At 43.1% G+C, this 24,410-nt stretch overlaps 2 protein-coding genes across 9 annotated transcripts in view; one reads left to right on the top strand and one right to left on the bottom strand.

Annotated features, from left to right (window-relative positions):
• The window catches only part of NUP85 (nucleoporin 85), a 55,615-nt gene extending 44,433 nt beyond the window's left edge, over nucleotides 1-11,182 (top strand). For all 3 annotated transcript variants that reach the window (XM_033961672.1, XM_033961674.1, XM_033961673.1), the window contains 7 exons: nucleotides 6,361-6,426; nucleotides 7,554-7,705; nucleotides 7,910-8,027; nucleotides 8,225-8,325; nucleotides 8,611-8,762; nucleotides 9,625-9,726; nucleotides 10,960-11,182. In XM_033961672.1, the coding sequence (XP_033817563.1) occupies nucleotides 6,361-6,426; nucleotides 7,554-7,705; nucleotides 7,910-8,027; nucleotides 8,225-8,325; nucleotides 8,611-8,762; nucleotides 9,625-9,726; nucleotides 10,960-11,064 (796 nt within the window). In that variant the 3' untranslated portion in view covers nucleotides 11,065-11,182. The remainder of the gene's footprint in view (nucleotides 1-6,360; nucleotides 6,427-7,553; nucleotides 7,706-7,909; nucleotides 8,028-8,224; nucleotides 8,326-8,610; nucleotides 8,763-9,624; nucleotides 9,727-10,959) is intronic.
• Nucleotides 11,183-12,700: 1,518 nt separating this feature from the next.
• GGA3 (golgi associated, gamma adaptin ear containing, ARF binding protein 3) overlaps nucleotides 12,701-24,410 on the bottom strand; it is an 81,039-nt gene continuing 69,329 nt past the window's right edge. For all 6 annotated transcript variants that reach the window (XM_033961034.1, XM_033961032.1, XM_033961033.1 and 3 more), the window contains one exon: nucleotides 12,701-19,904. In XM_033961034.1, coding sequence (XP_033816925.1) covers nucleotides 19,794-19,904 — 111 coding nt within the window. In that variant the 3' untranslated portion in view covers nucleotides 12,701-19,793. The remainder of the gene's footprint in view (nucleotides 19,905-24,410) is intronic.

Here is a 24,410-nt window from a genome sequence, read left to right on the forward strand (position 1 = left end):
GAAGTAGAAGGGAGAACCAAGGTTGTCGGGGCCACCGAGGAGCAATCAGAATCATTGTGGCGCAGTCGGACCTCAGCTTGACCAGAGTCTTTTGTATGAGAGGAAATGGAGGAAACGCATACAGAAAGCGATTCCCCCAATCCAGCAGAAAAGCATCTGCCTCGAGGCGATGAGGAGTGTAGATCCTGGAGCAAAATTGAGGCAGCTTGAAATTGTGGGGAGCCGCAAAGAGGTCTATCTGAGGCATCCCCCACTGAGCAAAGATCTGATGAAGGGGTGTGGAATGGAGCGTCCATTTGTGAGGCTGGAGTAAATGACTCAAGTTGTCCACCAAGACATTGTCCTTCCGCTGAATGTAGACAGCTTTGAGGAAGGCGTTGTGGCGAACCGCCCAATCCCAGACTCTGAGAGCTTCCTGGAAGAGGGAGTCCGAGCCCGTGCCCCCCTTCTTGTTGACATAATACATGATTGTACGAATCAGGACCACCATGTCGTGAAGCAGATGTTGAAATGCCTGAAGAGCATTGAAGATGGCTCTGAGCTCCAGAAGATTGATTTTATGGAGTCGGTCCGCACTGGTCCAGAATCCCTGTGTGCGAAGCCCATCCAGATGCGCTCCCCAGGCATAGGTCGAGGAATCGGTTGTGAGGACCTTCTGGTGGGGAGGAGAGTGAAACAGCAAACCTCTGGATAGATTCGAAGAGGTCATCCACCAAAGTAGAGACTGCCGAAGAGCAGGAGTGACGATGATGTGTCGAGTCAACGGATCCGACACCTGAGTCCACTGAGATGCCAGGGTCCACTGAGGAATTCTGAGATGGAATCTGGCTAACGGCGTCACATGAACTGTAGAGGCCATGTGGCCCAGGAGGACCATCATGTGTCTCGCTGAGATGGACTGGCGAGAAGACACAGACTGGCAGAGATGAAGAATAGCATCCATGCGCTGAGGAGGAAGGAATGCTCTGAGACGAATGGTATCCAGGACCGCCCCGATGAAGGGGAGCGACTGTGTAGGCTGTAGATAAGATTTGGGAAAGTTGATCTCGAACCCCAAACTCTGCAGGAACAGAATCGTGGACAGGGTCGCCGAGATGACCCCCGAGGCCGAGGGAGCCTTGATGAGCCAGTCGTCGAGGTAGGGAAATACCTGAAGACCCTGGTTCCGGAGTGCAGCGGCCACCACTACCAGACACTTCGTGAAGACTCTGGGAGACGAAGACAGACCGAATGGAAGCACTCGATACTGCAGATGCAGATGTCCCACCCGAAATCTGAGGAATTTGCGAGAGGCCGGATGAATTGGAATGTGAGTGTAGGCCTCCTTGAGATCCAGAGAGCATAACTAGTCGTTCTGCTCGAGGAGGGGGTAGAGAGAAGCAAGGGTCAGCATGCGAAACCTCTCTTTGACTAGGAATTTGTTGAGGACCCTGAGGTCCAAAATGGGTCGCAGGTCGCCCGTCTTCTTCGGAACAAGGAAGTACCGGGAGTAAAACCCCTGGTTGTGTTGGTCCACAGGGACCGGCTCGACGGCCCGGAGCCGAAGCAAAGCCTGGGCTTCCTGAAGAAGAAGGGCGGTCTGCGTCAAGTTGGAAGGATACTCTCTTGGAGGGTGTTCCGGAGGGACCCGATGGAATTGAAGAGAGTATCCCTCCCTGACGATAGTAAGGACCCAGAGGTCGGTGGTTACGGCTTCCCAGCGATGATAAAAATGATGGAGGCGCCCTCCGATGGGAAAAACAGGGGGAGGCAGAACGAGGCTGGTTATGCCCTGGACGAGACAGTCAAAAAGGCTGAGGAGCCTTAGGGACAGCAGACGGCTGAGACTTTTGCTGAGCCTTCTGAGGAGGCTGCCGCTTCGCAGGTTGCCTCGCAGGAGGAGCTTGCCTCGGCTGATAACGCCGCTGATAGATCAATGGCGGTCAAGAGGGTCGAGACTGCTGAGGCTTAGGCTTCGGCCTAAGAATGGACTGGAAGGACTTTTCATGATCAGACAATTTCTTCCTGACTGACTCGATGGATTCGTCAAAAAGATCCGCCCCAGCACACGGGTCGTTTGCCAGTCGGTCCTGAAGATTCGGGTCCATGTCAATGGTCCGTAACCAGGCCAAACGGCGCATCGCCACAGAGCAGGCTGCTGCTCGGGCCGAGAGCTCGAAAGCATCATAGGCAGATTGCATCAACTGAAGACGAAGCTGGGACAGCGAAGCAACCACCTCCTCAAACTCAAACCGAGCCTGGGACTCGATGTAGGGCATGAATTTCCGAAGCACAGGCAGAAAAAATTCCAAGTAGGTGGCAAAGTGGAAATTATAATTTAGGACTCGGGACGCCATCATAGAATTCTGATAGATGCGTCGTCCAAACTTATCCATGGTCCTGCCCTCGCGGCCCGGAGGCACCGAAGCATACACCTGGCCAGGATGAGACCGCTTGAGCGAGGATTCAACCAGGAGGGATTGATGAGAAAGCTGAGGTCCCTCGAAGCCCTTATGATGCACCGTGTGGTACCGAGCATCCAATTTCCCAGGGACCGCAGGGATAGAGTAAGGAGACTCAAAGCACCTCATGAAGGTCTGGTCGAAGGGCTTGTGCAGAGGCAGGCGTAAGGACTCGGCCGGAGGACGAGGCAAGTGCATGGTATCGAGGTACTCCTTGGAGTATCGAGACCCAGCATCGAGGGTAATGTCCATGTCATCCGCCATCTGTCTGAGAAACGAGGAAAAGGACAGTTGGTCCGCCAGCGCCGGTCTTCGAGAAGGACTAGAAGAAGTCGAGGCTTCGGGCTCCACAGAAGCCTGTGAGCAACAGGGCGAGTAAAACACCTCGGGGTCCTCGAACTCCGGGCCCAGAGGAGGAGACCCAGCCGAAGCAGAATACCCCATCCGAGGCAATTTCTTCTGAGGCGAGACGGTCGAGTGCCGAGAGGAATGCCTCGAAGAGTGTCTGGATCGATGCCCCTCTCGATGCCTGGAAGGGGATCGAGCCCTTCTGTGAGAATACTGGTCCCCAGAAGCCTCCAAGGAGCAGATAGGACTCGAGGCCATCGATCGGAGAGGCGGAAGAGTCGGTGCCTCCCCAGAAGCCGCCCAGGCTTGATAGGGGGTTCGGAAGAACTCGTCCTGCTTCCTGCTATGCCCAGGACTGGGAGGCCTCGAAGGTGGACGCCACACTGTGTCATGGGGCGGGGTAATAGGTTCCAAGGGAGGCAAGTCGCTAAGGGAAGCTTTCCTCGAGGGAATAGGCTCCAAGGGAGGCATATCACTAAGGGAGGCCTTTCTCGAGGGAATTGGTTCCAAGGGAGGCATGGCACTACCCGAGGACCGCCTCGAGGAACCGGACACCGCCCACCGCTCCTCCTCGCCGAGCAACGAGGTCGAGCGGCGCGGTGGAGGAGGAGGGGGTGGCCCGCCCCTCGGAGCTGGAACTGGGAGGTCACCCTGGATCGAGGCAATCAGCCGGGGACCCATGGTGGTCATGAGTTCCACAAACTGAGCCTCCAGAATGGACCGCAACGAAGCCGATATGGAGGGATTCGCACCAAAAGGGGGCCCTTCCGCACGGTCTCCGTGCTCTTTCGGTGCCGCGTGCTTCTGCTTGCCAGCCTTCGGCACTTTAAGCACCACCGGTGGAACTGTAGGGGTCGATACCTGTTCCGAGGAGACGGAGAAAGGCACCGGCGCCGAGGTCGAGGCCGAAACCGGCGTGAACGAGGCCGGTTTCAGAAGGCCTGAAGCAGCCGGGGAGGCAGAGGGCTTCGCCGAAGGAGTCGAAGCACCAGTCGATGTCGAAGCTGAAGGATCCAACGAAACTTCCATCTTGAACATGGACTCCCACAGCAGATAGCGGCGCTTAAACGCTCGCGCCGTCAGAGTGGAGCAAGGCCGGCACGATTTCGTAAAGTGGTACGGACCCAGACACTGTAGGCAGCGTCGATGCGGGTCCGTGAGCGAAATCGCGCGCTGGCACTTGCTGCACTTTTTAAAACCGGTGATTGGCCGGGACATAGGCCGGAAAAGCTCCGCCGCAAGGTCGAAGGCGCGGGGCCCCAGCAACACGGCCGACCCGGTGTCGGAAGAAAAAAATTTTTTTTTTTTTTTTTTTTTTTGAAAAAAGAAATCAAAGAAAGAAATAAATGCACGGGAGAGCCAAAAGAACCCAACCCGCGGCAATACAGAAGGCAAAAAACAGATTCAATGGGTGCAGAATTGAAGTAAACTTCTCAGCTCCGCGGAAGAAAAAGAACTGAGGAGACACACCCGGACCATCGGGCGGGAAGGCACTGGCACATGCGCGGTGCGGGCATCTCAAAACTTCTGAGTTTCTTCAAGCAAGACATGCTTGTGAGACGTCCGTATCGGGGCTCTGTCGGATGACATCACCCACTAGTGAGAATACCTGCCTGCTTGTCCTGGGATAACGGTCTACGTTTGTGTGAACCGAAAATATAAACATACCAAAAATATAAACATACCTGTAAATGAAGAAGTCAATAAAGTAATTTGAACAAGTTCACTCAGAGTTTTATTATTATACCCTCGGTTTTCTTGCGATTGTGTAGCGCGCATCTTATATAGCTTTCAAAAGTAGCGACATAAAAATATACGGTCCGCATGCGCATGAACCGAAAATATAAACATACCTGCAAATAAAGAAATTTGGAAGTAGTGTTGCTCTCACCAGAGGCGAGTAAAATCCGCGCAAGACAAATATTCGTTATAGATCAAGTTCTAGCAAAACCAGATCTTTACCTATAACGGACATGGTCAGGCAGCGAAAGGAGGGCAGGCTGTACGGAGCACATATATAAAGAGGAAACGTAACCATAGTAACGAAAATGCATTCACGTGACTAATATTCAAAACGCAAAAAAGGCAAGGGAACCATACTTATAATGTGGTGACGTGATCACGTGTTAACGTGCGCGTGCCCTTCATTCGCCACGCACCATTTTGAGGTGTGCAGAATTGTCGTTGCGCTGAGTTATCCTTGCGCTCAATTGTCTTGCGCTGAGTTATCATTGCGCTCAAATGTCTTGCGCTGAGTTATCCTTGTGCTCAATTGTCTCGCGCGCTATTGTCTTTGCGCGGTATTATCTTTGCGCTGATTTGTCTTCGCGTTTTTGTTCGCGCGCTGTTGTCTTGCACGTATTTGACCTGTCACCTTGTCTAATTGTGTATGTCATTGTTTTGTCTAATTTTGGATGTTTATTTGTTAAAGTTATGTATAATTGTATTTGTTTTTACCCTATTTTAAAATGTATAATCACCTTGAAATAAATAAGGTGGTATATCAAATTTTTAATAAACTTGAAACTTGTGAATGTGATACAATTGCATTCCTAAGTCAGTCAGTAGATATTGTTGGGACTTTATCCATTTGGTCTGAACAAACCACATAGCTATAAAATGTTTTTAATACATTGGGAAACAAAAGCTGAAATTAGGAGTGAGGTTCATTTCCTGTCATGGTATTCACAAACTCATTTGGAGGCATTGACCCCCAAGGTCTGTTGTCACTGGGGGTAACTTTTCCAACTGGGTTAGTTTTGTGCATACCATGACAGGGGATGAACCTCGCTCCTAATCCCGGGTAAATGGAGTACGATTTTAGTCTCTCAGATTTACTACTAAAGTGTGCCAAAGTACATGCATTGTGCCAAAGAGAAATTCCATCTGGGGTTTGTTTATACATGTTTCATTTTATAATCTACCATTTGCGTTTGGAAATTCTTTTTGATCAAGCCCGTGGCACTCGAAACAATGGGAAATACTTCTACTTTCTACCATGTATTTTTGGTCTGGCTGCATTTCTTGGTATTTAATGATCTCTTGCTTTATGCGATTCACAGAGTAAATGCTAGGGATTGACACCTCTGTGATGGTTGTTCCATTGCTGTGAGAGGGATCATGTGGTCAAGAAGTGTTGATAAATTTAAATGTATATAGACAGATTTCCTTTGCAAGATTCACTCAAGATGGCTTGCAAAGCAACAAAATCTAACGTTGCATGGCCAATTATCATCCAAATACCAATGAAAAATAACTTGCTTTACCTAAAGCAACAATGTTAAGTGTATGTGAGGTGATTATACTGGGTTTTCTATCATCTACTAATAAGACTAGTGTCAATTTTCAGCACCTCTTAGAAAGAGAATTAGTAAATAAAAGCAGCAAATATTTGATGACGTTCTTTAGGACTTCCATCTTGTGATCTTCTCAAAGATTACACAGGATATAGAGCTGAAGAGCTAAGGAAGAAAGAGGGAACTCCTTGGTGTGGGACATAATGAAACATTATCATTCATGCATTGAATTACTATCACTTTGTGTGGGTTATATGCTTGTTTTCTTGTTGCAGTTTTGGCTCCAACATGCGTGAGTTCCTTTTGCTAGAATATGCATCTGGGCTCTTTGCCCATCACAGGTAGGAATTTTTGTTCTCTCTTTCATGTGCTAGTTCCTCAGAGAGCTGGCTGTTCCAGTCTCTCCAGAAATCCTGATCCTGAATGATCATTTTGGTGTTAACAGGGCAGTTTTTGAGGGACTAGCAGGAAATCTAAAATACTGGTGCTCAAACTGATCCTTGGGGATTTTCAGGATATCCCTAATGAATATGTATACAAATATCCCAAAAGTTCAATTGGGGGGAGGGGACCTAAGAACTAGTTTGTGCACTGCAAATTTAGAAGGCTGAGTTTACCTGCCACCTGTTTTGACAGCCTATTTATTAATTCTTTTATTCAGTTTTCTTTACCAGTGGTTTCCAACCCTGTCCTGGATCAGGTTTTCAGGCTAGCCCTAATGAATATGCATGGAGCAGATTTGCAAGCCTATCACTTCCATTATATGCAAATCTCTCTCATGCATATTCATTAGGGCTATCCCGAAAACCCGATTGGCCTGGTGGTCCTCCAGGACAGGGTTGGGAACCACTGTTCTATACCATTCTCCCATGAGCGCTCAGAATGGTTTACATGAATTTATTCGGGTGCTCAAGCATTTTTCCCTGTCTGTCCCAGTGGGCTCACTTTCTCTCAGGGTGCCGAGGCTGTAGCTTTAACCACTGCACCACTTTAGGAATCAAAAAGTAGTAAAAGTGAGCCAAGTAAAGGACAATCAAGTCATTGTGACATCAGTGATTTGGTTGGCTCTTAGGCATTGGTGGAATGAGGCATTATGATGTCACAATACCAGCTCTGGTTGTCAGAGGCTGAAACTTTTCATGCTATTTATTCATTCAACTTTCTATACCATCCTCAGGGTGCTGATCTGAGGCTGTAGCTTTAACCACTGCACCACACACTCCCCCCTGTGCTGATACTGGAAGATAGTGCTCTTTGGAAAGTTTCTGGAATAGCAAAGCAAAGGTTTTTAAAAAGCAAACCAAACTGAAGTTCCTGCATCTGTCTATAAATCCACCAGTCTTTGTGCCCCTCTATTGTAGGCTGCATCTCTTTGTCTATGCTGTACCTACTGTGTTGTCGGATTACAGTAAAGTGCTTGTAGCTTATTGCTAATAGTTCACTTGTTTCTGTGCTCTGCTGTCTAAAGCTTGTGGCAGCTGGGGGTGGATTACTTTGATCACTGCCCGGAGCTTGGACGTGTTTATCTGGAGCTTCACATTGAGCGGATCCCCCTGAACACTGAGAAAAAGGCCCTCAAAGTGCTGAGGATCTGTGAACAGAGACAGATGGGAGAGCAAGGTACCTTTATGCTTCTTACCTAATAATATTAAAGTGAAATTTGAAATTGGAATTGTGTGATGGAATCTCTCTGCCAGAGCTCAAATTACTTTTTAAAAGGATTACAACTCGATCTGTGGGTGTGTTTGTTTTTTATTGGTGCAGAATATCCAGGCTTAATTTTGGCAGTGAAGTTAAACATTTGTCTCTTGGCTTCCCTTACAGTCCGTAGCATCTGTAAATCTATGGCCATGAAAGCAGTGCGGAATAATCGCTTGGGATCAGCCTTATCCTGGAGCATCCGTGCAAAAGATGCAGCCTTTGCCACTCTCATCTCAGATAGGTGAATCTGCAGATCTGTTTGAAATCACTGCAAGGGATTATAAATATTGTTTCACCTGAAACCTGATGGCTATATTTAATAGAGCTGAAGGGTTTGTGAAAGTTACACGTGTCCCTTGTATGTATTGATTCTCACTTTGCACCATGGTCTTTATCATTGCTTGATACATATCTGATCCCTTTGATTTGCTTTCTTAGGTTTCTGAAGGATTACTGCGAGCATGGCAGGTTCTCCGACCTTGACCTTATTGATAACTTGGGACCAGCCATGTTACTCAGTGACAGACTTACATTTCTTGGTGAGAAACATCTGTTTCAGTGCTTCCCAGTTAGTGGAAAAGTGTTTGTTTGGGGGGGGAGGTCTTTCTCCTCTTCCTGTATAGTCCTTCATATTCTGTTTAATGACCATTTTTTGATAGATGTATTCTTTAATTGGAAGATGGAGAATGTGTGCATACTTTCTGTTGTCTAATCTCCTTGAGAACAATCCAAAGCTACTGCCTGATTTGGCAAAGATATCTATTGTCTGAATTAAGACTTTCCAACTTCTGACTTTCATGGGATCTTGACTGTTTACTCCTTAGGAAAGTACCGAGAATTTCACTGTCTCTATGGTAAGAAGTGTTTCTCGGAAGCTGCCAAGTTGCTGCTCTCACTGATGACCGCTCGGATTGCTCCTTGCTCTTTCTGGATGACTCTGCTGATGGATGCCCTGCCTCTCCTAGAGCAGAAACAGGTGAGTTGGAAGGGGGAAGAGAGACTTTCCAGAACCATCCAATTGCAGGTTGAACAAACAGCAGAGCTGAATTAGATTTTCCTTTTAAAACTCTGTGGGCATGAGAGTGGAAAAATGAGATGTGTATTCTACAGAGGCTGGTAGTGTGTGATGTCTTTCCCAATATTTTTTCATCATAGATACATTTTTGCTGATGTTAGCCCTCTTTACTATGAGAACTGAAAAGCAACAGAGTCCCACTCCCCTAGTCAGGTTTCTGTAATACAAATAAAATCATGTTTAATATTTACTAAATTGAAAATTGCTCCCGTTTTATTCCTAACAGAATGAGCATTCATTAAAATAAGTTATGAATCAAGCGTTGCCCTACAGGGTTAAGTTATCGGAACTGATGACAAGACCCATTTAAGACGTTTAGAGTAATAATGTGGTGCTAAATCACCATAGTGTTCCCAACATATAGCTATAGGAATAGTTTGAAAATGCTTCACAAGCCACAAACTTCACAAAGGCTAAATTCTCCTAAGTCTCAAGTGAACCCAGTTTGGTTTACAAGTATGCTTCTGGAATGAATTATGCTCGTACACCAAGCTTCCACTGTACTTTTTTCATGAGGCTACTTATAATCAAAATATAGCCTTTGACTTTTTTTTAATTTAACAGGATTATCCTTATCATGAAGCACATCAATGTGGTTTATAGTGAAATAGAGCACCAGATATCCAGACCTAATGTCCATGGATATGTGGGGGAGCAGCTAGAAACCAGATAATCCATGCAGTCATTCTGTGGGAAGACAGGGGCATGCAGAACTGGTAGGTTAAAAATGAACTGATGGTGGTCCCTCCCCTCCTATTCTTAGGTAATCTTTTCAGCTGAGCAGACTTACGAGCTCATGCGATGTTTGGAAGACCTGACTGCAGTGACGCCAGATGTGGAAGAAACTGATGAAAAGCGTCTGCGGGTAATCCTTTTGTGTTTAGGGAAATCCTCACCTAAGGGCAACAAAATAACCTGAATCTCACAAATGTTTGTCTCAGAGTAAAGAAGGGAAAACCGAGTGGTAATGTACCTGGCATCTACCTCCTCAACAAAGTTACTTCAGGATGGCAAAACAAATGTACAGTTCTTATCTCATAACAGCAAGTATTTAATTGAATACATCTTTCTATAGAAACTAGATCGAGAGGAGGAGGATGCTAAAATGTCAAATCAATCATATATCAATTGCCCTTGAGTACTGCATAGAGTTCTATACATCCTGTCTCAGAGAATATAAATGACTCTTTTTATGGATTAGGTGAGATGATGGGATATAAGATATTTAAAAATAGTATGGTGGTGAACAAGGACTAGGACCCATGCCATGAAAACTAGGGTGGCAAAGTTAAACTTTAAGAATGCGTTTTTCAGTCAGTACAGTTTAAAGTTGTTTAATTTGCAATGTGGTTATTTCAAATACAATAGCTGAATTTGATAAAGATTTGAATGTATTTCTGGATAACAGAACCATAGTGAGATTAGCTAGGCAGACATGGAAGTCTCTCACTTGCAGAAGGAAGCAATAGAGAATGACTTTTCCTAATGAGATCAGTTGAGTATGTCATAGTTACTCAGACTGGCCATAGGATGCTGGGCTCATTTAGTCTGACACATCATGGCATTTATTTATTCTCTTATTAGTTTACAAAGCTTCCTGATCATTGATCATACAAAATATGTGTATTATTGAAAGTGCGCAGACCGTCAACCACTGTGCTCAAAACTTATAAAAGCAAGCATAGGTTTTAATCAGGACATCACTGCACTTTCGCAGTCCCTGTAACTGCCTTAGTGCCAATGTTACTTTAATTTTTCACTAGTCTCTTAAACACCTTGTTACATTTATAACATTGTAACTTCTATCCCAAGCTATGGAAGTGCAATGATGTCCTGATTAAAACCTATGCTTGCTTTTATAAGTTTTGAGCACAGTGGTTGGTGGTCTGAGCACTTTTCAATAATACACATATTTTGTATGATTAATGATCAGGAAGCTTTGTGCAAGTAATAAGAGTTAAATCTGCACACAGGCTTATAGTGACATTTTGTGAGCTCTGATTTATTTATTATCCACAGACTTCATGTCTTAACTACTCAACAGCAAGTGGCTAAGATAAAGAAAAGATTAAGCCTAATTATTTTTTTTTTTTTCTAGGATGATGGCGATGATGATGAAACTACCAAAGTAGAGATGTTGAGACTTGCTCTGGCACGAAACCTTGCACGAGCAATTGTGAAAGAGGGTACATTGGATGGGTGATTAATGCACAAAGGTTGTCAATGGACCTTTTGTTTCTGTGACACTGTACATAAAAGTTTTGGGGGGTGTTTTTTTCATTTTTATGCCATTTCTAGGTAATAAAAGCCACTTTTTCAGACACTCGTGTTTTCCTCTTAGCAAGGCTATGTTGAGGATATTTCTTTAAAGGATTGGTACAACATTCCTCCTGACCATTGAGTTCCTCTTTTAGTCTTCTATCTATACAGCAACTCCTTGTCTGTATCACCATTGTAAATACTACATTTCTAGACCACAAAACCTCTTGAATTGATGTGATTCACAAAAAGTAAAAATAGTGGACAATCCCAGTGATCTACAGATTAGACGTCAACCTTTTTTAACTCTCTAGAAATCTTGTGAATAATATCGATTTTAGTAATTTTCAGAAAGAATATAAGAACAAGACCTTATGAATAAAGAGCATAGTTCCCTATCCCAGCTCATCGCCTGGTACGCATATAAGCACTGTTGGGAACTTTTTATGAGTACAGCCTCGAACCGGAGGAAAAACAAATAGAGAGGCAATATGTAGTGGGCGATTTGCTTTGAACAAGGTGAATTGTTCTGATCGGTATTCAGCTGCCTGACCTTATAAGACTTTATAACAAAGTGTCCCCAATATTTGTTTTAAACCACATTTTGTATCTCGTCTCGCATACATTTTTTGCTCCATAAGATGCACTTTTTTCCACCCAAAAGTGGGTGGAAATCCTGGTGCGTCTTATGGAGCGAAGATACAAAATTTGTACCTTAGCATTGTAAAACACCCTCCCGCCGCACCTTTTCAAAACACCCCCTTCCGCACTGCTGCTTTCATCGTTGGTGCTTTTTTTAAACAGCCTGGTGGTCCAGCGGTATCCCTCCCTCGCTAGATGCTCACTCAGGTCAGGAGTGCGGATGTGAGGAGCAAGCATTACGTACTCCCGCTTGAGCTCGCCATTTTCTGAATGGCGACGTCATTTCTCGCAGGCCCTCACATCCGCGCTCCTGACCCGAGGACGAGAGGGATTTTAAAAGCTACAGGGTATTTTTTTTTTTTTAATGTCCTTGACGGTTATTGATTGTTTTTTGTTTTTTTCTGTGCTGGAGCTCTTTGGGGGATCATGCACACTATCTAGCTTTTTCATTCTTTTGTGCATCTCTTATTTGTGTATTCTGACTTAATTTCTTGGATTCTTTGGCAGCCACACAATGGAGGTGGGATTGGTACTGGGGGGGAGGTGTTTAAAAGGGTATGGGGGATAATTTAAGGTACTGGAGGGTATATGGGGGGTTTGGGACCTGCCAGCCTGCCCTGTCCCAGCCTACCACTAGACCACCAGAGGGGGAACAGGGTACAGAGCCTGGCAGAGGGAATTTGGTTCAGAATGTGTGTTTTCTTGTTTTCCTCCTCTAAAGCTAGGGTATGTCTTATGGAGCGAAAAATATGGTAACTCATAATTAAGACATCGGTCCCACACGACAGGGTTTACACAGAAGTTGCAGCATAGAGTTTGAGGCTTCTTTAGACACTGAATGGGCTTAATGTTTGAAAGGCATATAATACAAGAATCATAGACAAAGCACCTCTGATAGACAGGTAAAGCTGGAAAAATCTGAATGGGGAAGATTCTAGTGCAATACAACATAAAGAAAACAGTATTTATTTAACATACAGCAAAACAAACATCTCAGAAATATTTACAGTTTTTGGCTATTGCCTTTGAGGGTGCATTCAAACAACATTCACAAATACTGTTTAAATTATTCCTAAAGTTCCAGAGCAAAGACTACAGGGGCAGGTATTACCTACTCCCATTGTTCACAGTTTCGGTTGCCACCCCCCCCCCCCCGGCAGCCAAAGCAGTGAAACCTGCTTTATAATTGTACCCACTATCTAATGCAAGAACCATTTCAGGTGAAATTTATTTATACATGTCAATTTCCTTGAAGCCTGCTAGACCAGGCCAGATGTGGGTTGTACCCACATATTAGCAGATGAAGATGGAGAAACTAAACTCTTCTAATGACATCCCTAGCAGAACAGCTGATGCAGTTTGGAAACATACAGTACGCCAATAACAAAGCAGTTCAAGGTACTGGATAGCATCACACCTTTAAGCCCAGTGGGAAGCAGCTATGAAAGCAAATAGAATGTTAGAAATTATCAGGAAAGGAATGGAAAACAAGGATGAGAATGTTATAATGCCCTTGAATTGCTCCACCTCAAATACTGTGTGTAATTCTAGTCACTGCATCTCAAAAAAGATGAGGAATTAGGAAAGGTACAGAGAAAGGGTGGTGAAAATGATAAAAGGGATATAATGACTTCCCTAGGAGGAAACAAAAGTGGCTAGAGCTCTTCAGCCTGAAGAAGAGATAGCTCAGGGGAGATAATAGAAATCTATAAAATACTGAGCAGATCAGGTAGCTGTGAATTGCTTTTTTACTCTTTCTAAAAATACTAGGACTAGGGGGCATGCGATGAAGCTAATAAATAGTAAAAAACCAGAGAAAATATTTCTTCATGCAATGTATAATTAAACTCTGGAATTCATTTTTGAAGACTGGGTTGAAGGCCGTTGGGTTTATTTAGTAGGGTTTAAAAAAGGTTTGGATAATTTCCTAAAACAGAAGTCCATAAGCCATTATTAAGATGGATTTGGGGAAATCCGCTGCTGCTCCCACGGATTAGCAGCATAAAATCTGTTTTACTCTTTGGGATCTTGTCAGCTACTTGTGACCTAGGTTGGCCACTGTTGGAAACAGGATACTGGGCTTGATGAACCTGCAATCTGTTCTACTATGGTAATTCTTATCTTCTAACCACCACAGACTACATTAACCCCTTACCAATGAAACTATTTTCAATATAAGGTATGAAGAGAAAGAGCAAACAGAGCTCAGAGGCATTGCTTGATGCTATGATCTTCCAGGACTAGCAGCTTTAAGAAAAATAAATTAACAGGTATGAATATATTGCACCTTTTTTTTTAAATCCTGCTACAACAGTCAAGACAAATGGGATGTACAAAATCAGTATAGTGGAGCAGAGGAAGATAAGGCCTGCTGAATCATTGCTCTCTAGAGGATGCTTTGTACCTAGCTAGAACATCTATCTTATAATGCTTTATATTGGAATGAAGCAATGACTACACCTACAGCTATCTGCTGGAATGACCAACAAGGCCTTGAACCAGAAGGTGGCCTATGCCCATATGGAATAGGCATGAATCCTCACTAGTACAGCTTTCCATCAACAAATGATGGGATACCTTAATCTACCATACTCTGATGTAGACCCTGAAACAAGACCAAAAAAAATCTATTTGACTTTAAAAATGAATTTGCTGGTTCCAGGTATTAGAACATACACCTAACATCCAGTTTATGGCGCTTCATCCAAGATTCCTCTGCTGTAAAGGCTGGGAAAGACAGCACTTGATTCACATGAAATGAAGAAGCCCCTTTCAGCAAGGATGGTCTTATGAGTACTTGTCTGAATAAAGGACCTACTGGTGGCAAAAGTGGTTGAGCTGCTGCCTAAGTGAACCTCTAATGGGGCCCACTGATTCCTGCTAAAGTAGGCAAGGTACTATCCCCTCTCCCTTCCCTGTGATTTTAGAGTTTCATATAGTTAGGGACCACTTGCCCAGATAATAATGACCCTCTGAATAAGATCTACCTCATACAGCATATGGCACAGCCAGCGTGTCCTTTCAAGAAGCTGCTGGGGCCTGGCATTTCAAAGGGCCTTCATAAACTCTCATAAATCATCTCCAACAGCAGTGGCTGCAGAAGGGTGGGTGTGCTTTAGAGGCTAGATTAACCATCTAATGACCACAGTCCATGAAGAAATTTAGACCACGTTCTAGAACAGGGGTTAGGCAACTCCAGTCCTCAAGGGCCAGAATCCAGTTGGATTTTCAGGATTTCCCCAATAAATATGCATGAGATCTATTTGTATGCACTGCTTTCAACGCATATTCATTGGGGAAATCCTGAAAACCCGACTGGATTCCAACCCTCAAGGACCAGAGTTGCCCACTCCTGTTCTAGAACATATGTCAGAAAGGTCACCTTTGGGACTGTCAACTACAGCTTGGGTCACACAGAATGCCCCAAGCAAACACTGACTCCCCACTGCTGAGAATCCAAACTTTTGTTGTTCAGTTACTCCACTTTCTGATCACGGTAATAATTGTCAAGAGATATGATCAGGTTAGAACCAGTTCAGGTCTTCACAAGACAACAGACAGAGCCTGCTCAAGAGCTTGGTACTACTAAGAATATATTCTGGCATCTCCTACTTCACCAGATCAATTCAAGAGAGGATCCTATGCAACAAGGCTCTGGGCAGCATTCAAAGTTCTTAAAGGAAAAGGTCCCTTATCTGCAGCTTCCAGTTGGTGTGCTGCTGAGGTCACAATGTCAATCAAATAACTGAGTCCTTCCCTCTGGCACACATGTACTGCCAGAGAGGCTTCCTCCTTGGAATAGATTCCCCCCTCACCTGGAAAAGTTGCAATCCAAAAGGGACCCTCAAAGTCATCTTCCTCCAGTCTCCAAAGGCCTTCCAGAGAGGATATAGGCAGAACAGGACCCAATCTCTATTTAAGCTCTTGCTCTACTACCTGGGCCTTTTAAGCTATAAACTGGGGCTATGAATCTCAGGTATCATCCATGGTACTAGGGGAAACCTTGAGCAATGGACTACCCCTCCCCCAAAACCCATCACAATCTGCTGTACACAGAGATGATTCTGGGCCATTGGGCCTTTCCCCCACCAAATGTGCCATCAGTTGGAAGGGAATATGTCTAATCCAGGCCAGGGTCTCCTCCGTCCTCTGAACAGCTACATTACAGCAGGCTGGTACCAAAATGGCCACCATGAGAGAACACAGAAATGTAGGAATGCGGTACAGCTGCTTTGGAAGATACACAATTGAACATGCCCCTTGCAAAGCAAAAGAAATCAGTAGTGCTACTCTGTCATAGTGCTCGCAGACCCTACATCTCATGTCCCCAGAAATATCATCATTTGAAAGCCTCCACATCGACAGACAACACCCTATTGAGCTGTCCAGATTATTGCTCTCTCATCTGCCAGTACCTACCCTGATGAACAGCCTGTTTCTTTTTCAGAGGTCTCTTTATTAAAAAAAACCAACAAACCATTTGTGCAGTAACCTCTAGGATCTACTGTCTTATATATCATATGAAAATAGTTTTGGATAAGTCCAAAATCCATAAAATAAATCCCAACAACTGTGTCACTTGTATTCCTTAATGCTTCTACACAGCTCATGTGTGTGTGATATATTCATGTGTATGTGATTATATATATATATATATATATATAATTAGTACTGTATATCATTTGACACATTAATAGTAAGTCTCATACAGCTATAATCACACTATTAATGTCTTTGGAATCCTTTAGTGATCATCAATTACACGACTTAGGGCTCCTTTTACAAAGGTGCGCTAGCGTTTTTAGTGCACTCACCGGATTAGCGCGTGCAACCTGAAAAACTACCGCCTGCTCAAGAGGTGACGGTAGCGGCTAGCGCATGCTATTCCGCACGTTAAGGCCCTAACGCACCTTTGTAAAAACCTGTAAGCTGATTCTTTGAATTTTGACTGGGCCTTGTTTCTTTAGGAAACTCACTGCAAATAGAGCTGCTTAAATTTGAGCCACCATTTTCACCATGAGACTATTGTTCAAATTTTAAGATGCTCTATTTCTTGCAGTGGATTTCCTGAAGTTTTGACAAAACATCGGTCAATGTCAAAATCAAAAGATTTGTCCTATAGTTTTTCTAAAGATATGTTGTATGATTGATGCATGGGGTTGCTTAAACATTATTTGAAGATTTACAGTATATGGATGTTCACTAAAGGATTCAAAAAGTTATTATTAGTATGCTGATTACACCAGTATGAGACTTCAAGTGATATACTAAATGTCTATTAATAGCTCATATATGCACACAATCTGTTTAGATTCAACTGATGAAGCATTAAGGAATACACATGATTATATATAATTTGTTGAGATTTATTTTATAGAGGCTGGAACTCTCCAAGAAACCATGACCTAAATCCAAGAAGTACCTAGCCAACCACCTCCAGGACTATGGCCTGGAGAGTCCGGCCTAGCAAACAAACCTGCACTGGTCCAACCAGATGAAAAGGAAGTACAGTTTCTACTAATACTCAAGTATGAATCAGGCCATGGTGTAGAGATTTAACTCCACTCTTGTTATCTAAGCTGTCCTTTCATGCTTTTTCCTGTAGAGCTGAGGTGGCCAGTCTCAACATATTTTATACTCGCCAAACCATAACTTGGCTTAAGCATAAACACGAAATGCTACTCCCCAGGCCCTAGAGTCTTCTGATTAATCCCTGTGGCTAGAAAAGTGAAAAAGAAGAGGTTGTAGCACAATTCAGACATGGCAATGTACATATTGCACAATTTTGTGCATGCCACTGTTTATGAAATTAGAAAGCAAAGCTACTGGATTTCTTCCACGAGTAGTTACAGTATCTCTGTTCAAAACATTCAATTCTGGGTTTATTTTTTTCCAAAGATTGTCTGCTTCAAGTGAAAATGGAATGAATACAGTATAAGGATTCTGCAAATTAAATAAAATAGCAGAAGCAAAGAGAAATAGTCTAAGCAATATAGTGCAGACCCTCATATATAAACATTTGTAACTAAAATCACTACTGATCCTGTACACCAGTCATTGCTTTGATAAGCTGGGCCAAAGTTCTTCACCTACCAAAACTAGAGGCAGCTTACGTATAAAGTCAGCCCAAGGGGGCAATACAGATGACACCCAGTGGTGGGACATGCAGTCAAGGAACTCAAACTCAAATGTCATCTTAGAAGAGGAGCAGGTGTGGCCAGACCAAGGACAGATCTAGGAAAATGTTGGAGGAGGAAGAAATGGGTGGGAAATGAAAGCCAGAGACTATAGGGGCATGGACCCTATCTATTTGTATATAGTACACACATATCATTTAACCCCATATGAGAGACAAAGGTTCATGTATCTATCCCATTTTTTATGGGATTTTGTACTAGTACTGTAATTAAAAATAGGCTGTTTTAAAATCATAAATTTTTTTTTAAAATGGTACCATGCACACATTATATGCTAACTTAGAAAATGCATTCAGATAACATAGACTGCTACCTTACAATAAAAAACAGTATTTGGGTGTAATAAGTATACATCTTCTATAGAATCTACTCTCTGAACACAGTGGAATACTTCCACGTCAATCCACTGAGGGGAAAAAAAAGCAGAACAATAAAGAAGAAAATATTTGAACTACTCTCTTCAGCATGGACTTTCTTGTTTCCATCTCCCATAGATTATTTCACTACCTCTTGTCTTAAGAACAGCCAAGCTGCATATTTTAGGATGCTTGTGTGTTATTTCCTGAAGTATCAGCAAACAGTTTTCTAACCAACCTATATTATTATCATCCACACATACAATTTGTAAAAAAATAATAAAATTAAAATTAATAAATACATGCCATGGCAGTGATCCCAAACCATGCACACACAGCACCTCATTCTTGTATTCAGCAGTTCTGCTGTATTTAATGATAGGGGCCTTATAACAATTTCTCAATCTAGGCAGTGTTAAAAAGAAAAACCCTGGTATTTCAACATTCCACCATAATACTATCCAAATAAAAACAGTTTACTCTATAACTTGTGGTATCAAATTATAGATTATACTTTTGTGAGGCCACAGTACTACAACTGAAGGGTCAGCTGGATCAGCACAGCGCTTAATACTCCTCTCCAACCCTCTATGGCATGAAGATGCAGCTTGAGAAGAACTGTGTGGGATGTCTAACCAAGGAGAGTTATTTCATGCAGAGAACGCAGGTGTAGAATATGGTCTATAGACTAAGCTGGGCAACCCCACATACATGTGCCCTTCTGCCTAATCTGAACAGCAGCCCTCACTGATGCTGAAAATAGCACTTAGGTGGAAAAAAAATTGATAAAGGCTATTTAAAATGTAACAAGCAGATACAGGTACACTATTTGAAGGAAAATATTTCACAGGACTTTTTTTTGGCATGAATGAAGGGAAATAGGTAATATTTTCTTGCTTTTAATGGCCCATGTGTGAGGCAGACGAAAAGGAATCCAGGACAAAGGGTTTTAAGTAAGAGTTAAAAAAAAAAAAAAAAGAAAGGCATGAGCTAAAGTGCTGTTCTTTGAGGCTCCATTCCTGACATTGAAGATGTATAGAGAGCATAGCCATGGTTTCTAAACAACTTGCACTAGTAGAGCTCCACAGTGATATCACTGCTCAGCCAACTTTAGTACAATTTCTTGAAAGAACTGGCAATAGAGAAGAGACTAATACCCATTAATCTCCTTTGTTCATAGAGCTCCACAAAATGGTTAACACACACTTTCAAGAGAACAAAGATGGAAACCAAAAATAAAGTGCAGACAAATTTGCTGTCAGTCTGAGCTTGGAAATACGTACTCTGAGACAGTATTGACCAGGCAGCAAACAATTGTTCACTAAAGCTACAAGCAAAGTGATCAGGACATGTAAACAGAGCTAGACGTCACCAGTTGAAGAACCAAACGGCCCTTTCCAAATTCCGCCAACTCTAGTCCCTTTGAGACAGATGCCTGTCTGGTCCCTCTAAGAAAATAGTCTAAGGTGAATGTGAGGTCATAGGTTCCCCCATTTCTCAACTGGTGGAAACTGGTCCACTTCTCCAACTTCAGTGGTTGACTGCTCTCCTAAAGTAAATGCCAGTCTGTACCTCAGTCTCACCTTCTCCTGTAGGTGAAAAAAAAACAAAACCATGATGATACCACATCCAAAAGGAATCAGATTCTTAAAGCTCCATTGATGCTTCTGATAAAAATAAGCACCTCATTCAAATAATCTAGATTTACTTTATTTATGTGTTTCACAGAAATCAAGAGTGCCTATTGTCAACGCTGTGTCTGTATGCATGTTTGGCTACATGCCTTTAGTGACATATTTAGGGGCCAGAATAAGAGGAGCCATGAGCATCCATGCAATTATTCTTTCACCAGTCAGTGGAGATTGTGGCGCAGTGGTTAAAGCTACAGCCTCAGCGCTCTGAGGTGTGGGACCAAACCCACACTGCTCCTTGTGACCCTAGGGAAATTCCCCATTGCCCCAGGTATTCTAGCCTTTAATGGGAATATTCTGAATGTGCGATTCAGAACATTCCCAGTAAAGGCTAGAATATGCCGAGGTTGCACTGAAAAATGGACAGTACTTGTAATTGCAAAACGCTCATTTCCTGAAGAAGCTCTTTACATAGAGTGAGAGCGAAACGGAGATCTTCCGTTGATATATACAGTATATACAGTAAGTATATATAGATAGATAGATGCATCCATCTATAAATATATATTAAAAGAGGTGTTTTATTTTCCAATTGATTGTTTTTGAAACCCTCACACAATCCCAGTTAGTGTTTTACCAGTGGTTTCATACCATACATACTATTGCTTGATACCTTTTATGATGCAATCAAGTATGTATTTTTGTCCTGCTTAGGAAAGGCACAAATATGAGTAGAAATACAATAAAAAGCTAAAGGAGGGGTGAGAGTACAAGGGACGCGGTGTTCTTCTGCTATTTAAACAATTATTTCGCACCGGGGTGTTTATTGGTTAAGACCTAAAAGCAGAAGGCCTGAATATAACATAACAGAAAAAATATAAAGCCCAGTTACCATATGATCTTAAACAAGTTACTTTATTTTCTATGTTCATCTTTTCTGTGTATTTCTTAATATTAATACACCTGGGGCCTAGTCAATAAGGCCTTTTTCCTATCCTGTGCATATTCAGAAATCACTTAGTAAATCAGATCCTAAGTCTATCATTTAAAGGGCATGGACACCTCAGTTTTCATGTGCCGCCTATTAAAGTGTGGTAGTAGCACTTCAGGGATGGCAACTGCTTAAATTGGAGCCTTAAGTTCCACATATACTCGAATATAAACCAAGATTTTTGGGCCAAAAAAATGGCCCAAAAATGGGGTACTCAGTTTATATTTGAGTCTACTACTGTAGTTTAAAAAATATCCAAATTTAAGCCTATTGGGATGTGAGGAATGGAGTCGCAGGTCAGGAGCAGACCCGACATGCAAGGGAGGCAGCTGATTCCTCCCGCCGGTGGCCGCGGCAGTTTTCCATGCTGTTTGCCAGCCACTGAGAGAAGGGGGAAGTGAGGAGTCAGTGGCGCATCTGGATTGTGAGCAGCCCTGCATTCGGTCCTGTCCCAGTCCTACTAAATCGGATGGCAATAATGATGCCAGATGCCGCGGGGACCTTCCCTCTTGCTAAATCATTATAGACTCTACTTGTCTCGATTCCGCTCCCCTCTGAAGTTACTTCCTGATTTTGAGGGGCAGGATCGAGACTGGCACAGCCTATAGTGATTTAGTAAGAGGGAAGGCCCCTGCGGCGTCTGGCTTTGTTATTGCCAGGAGACTTAGCAGGACTGGGACAGGACCGAAGGCAGGGCTGCTCCACTGACTCCTGTCTTCCCGCACCTCCCGGCAGCTAGTAAACAGCATGGAGGACCGCCGCGGCCACTGCCTGGAAGAATCAGCTGCTTGCCTCGCATGTCAGGCCTGCCTCTGACCTGTGACTCTATAGGAAGAAGCAAAAGATAGGTGATGGGGAAAGATCTTGGGTGGAGGGAGAGAGATGAGGTGTTGGAGGAAAGAGAGGAGAGGATATGCTGGATGGAGGGGGCAAGTCAGTAGATACTGGTTAGAAGAGTGAAAATAAAGGGGGAAGAGAAAGAAAGAGAAGATGCTGGAAGGGGGAAGAGTGGGAAGACTTAGCAAAAAACTGGAGAAATAGAAGCAGATGGATTTGCAGAAAAATGAATAGAGGAAAACTGAAAAGAAAAGGTTAAAGTCAGCAATGGATGTAGGAAAGGAAGTGAAGATAGGAATGAGAGAAGAGGCAGATAGACTGCAGACCCTGGAAAGAAAATTAAGAAAAGACAGAAGAAAGCAGAAACTGGGATAAACATGAATAAAATGTCCAAACAACAAAGGTAGAAGAAATAATTTTATTTTTAATTTCATGAACAGAAAAGGCAGTTTTATTGTAAATCTGCACTGCTTTCTTTTTATATTCCAAAGTGTAGAATGCTGTTTCTCTTTCTCTGGTGTTGAACTGCATATGGCTTCTTGAGGTTTAAGTTTGATTTTTGTCTACATTTATTTAGGTTTGTGGTTGCTTGTAGTTGTGTTTTCTTATGTAGGGGCCTTGCTGTGTGACTATGTTAGCTTTAGGATATATGCATCAGATATTTGTATTATGTATCAGATATTTGTATATGTATATGTATCAGATATTTGTATTATATGTTTAGTGACTTATGAGATATCTGAAGGGGAGGGAGGGTGAACAGTCTTTATAAATTGGCTCACCATGACAACCCAAATTTCTAATCTTGGTTTATATTCAAGTCAACTTTTTCTCTTTCTTTTTGGAGGGATAAAAGGATACCTCGGTTTATTTCGGATCAGTTTATATTCGAATATATGCCACTGGTGGTGAATTACTAAAAAGCACCAAGACAGACAAATTGCACACATTCTCATTCAGATCAGACCAGTCTAGATACATGAGTTTATGCACTCCTACCAGCAGATGAAGACGGAGAACTACGGGCTTTAAAGTGATCCTAGAAGTATCCTGTGCAGTCCATATCTATCTTGTATCTCAGTCTCCAGCCAACATGCAGTATAGGTTTGGTTGAGGCAGGTTTGAGGCTGATTTTAGCCTTCCTTGAACTTAAAAGTATTAAGAAAGAAGGAAATAAAGTAAATAATTTTAGATTAGAAGGTTGGTCTCGCTTGTCTTCACCTCTTAGTTAGGCATTTTACTACATATTATTGAAGTTTGTCTGTTGCTAAATGTTCTCTAGTTGATAGGGGCTGTAAATGTTTCTTTGATTAGGACCGTTGTCCTGCTTGCACAGGATACTTGTAGGATCACTTTGAAGCCAGTAGTTCTCAGTCTCCATCTGCTGGTAGGAGTGCATAAACCCATGCATCTGCACTGGTCTGGAGGGACTAAAGTAAAGAAAATTAGCAGGAAAAATCTAATATTGCTTGTAATGTTTTTCAAATAATTCAAGTTTCAATAGCATTGAATCTGTCAATAGCACCACACCCAGACTCTTCTCTTCAGAACCTGTACCTTACTGTAACCATGGGTTACAAAATAAATTTGAAATATGTTATAGTTTACCCAGGGCAGAAGTCCTGATAGAAGTTTTTTTTCTCTAATATTTTAAAGTGAAAAGTTTTTTTGTTGTTAGCCAGCAAAATGAATGCTGTATTTGCCTGACTGACAGTAAGAATTCTAGAATGTTGATGTCTGCATGAGGTCTGATGATATCATGCAGAAGTGAGCAGTGCTGGTCAGGATTCTAAAAGTGCCAGAGAGAGGAGCTGGGGAGTGATCAGTCTGGAAGATGGGTTGCTTGAGAATAGTTTAAAGATACATCGTGGGTGGAAAATGTTTAGGGAATTTCAATTATCCATTCTTTTCTAAGGGTTGTTAGTAAAAAAATAAAGAAACAAATATAATTTTCAGGGTGATAGGCTTTTGTTTCCTTTGATTTTTTTAGTTAGGAAGTAGGTACGCTGTTGATTAGAGCTGAATCTCCATAGAGGAAAGAAGAAGCGCTGGTACCCAATGGCTGTGTAAATAAAACAACGGAATCATAGAAACATAGAAATAGACAGCAGATAAGGGCCACGGCCCATCTAGTCTGCCCACCCCAATGACCCTCCCCTACCTTGCTCTGTGAATAGATCCCATGTGTCTATCCCATTTGGCCTTAAAATCAGGCACGCTGCTGGCCTCAATAACCTGAAGTGGAAGACTATTCCAGCGATCAACCACCCTTTCAGTGAAAAATAATTTCCTGGTGTCCCTGTGCAGTTTCCCGCCCCTGATTTTCCACGGCTGCCCCCTTGTTGCTGCGGGACCCTTGAAAAAGAAGATATCTTCTTCCACCTCGATGCGGCCTGTGAGATACTTGAATGTCTCGATCATGTCACTCCTCTCTCTGCGTTCCTCGAGTGAGTACAGCTGCAACTTATCCAGCCGTTCCTCGTACGGGAGATCCTTGAGTCCCGAGACCATCCGGGTGGCCATTCTCTGGACCGACTCCAGTCTCAGCACATCCTTACGGTAACGCAGCCTCCAGAATTGCACACAGTATTCCAGGTGGGGCCTCACCATGGATCTATACAATGGCATAATGACTT

The sequence above is a fragment of the Geotrypetes seraphini genome, chromosome 10, assembly GCF_902459505.1.
Source record: "Geotrypetes seraphini chromosome 10, aGeoSer1.1, whole genome shotgun sequence".
Lineage (NCBI taxonomy): Eukaryota > Metazoa > Chordata > Amphibia > Gymnophiona > Dermophiidae > Geotrypetes > Geotrypetes seraphini.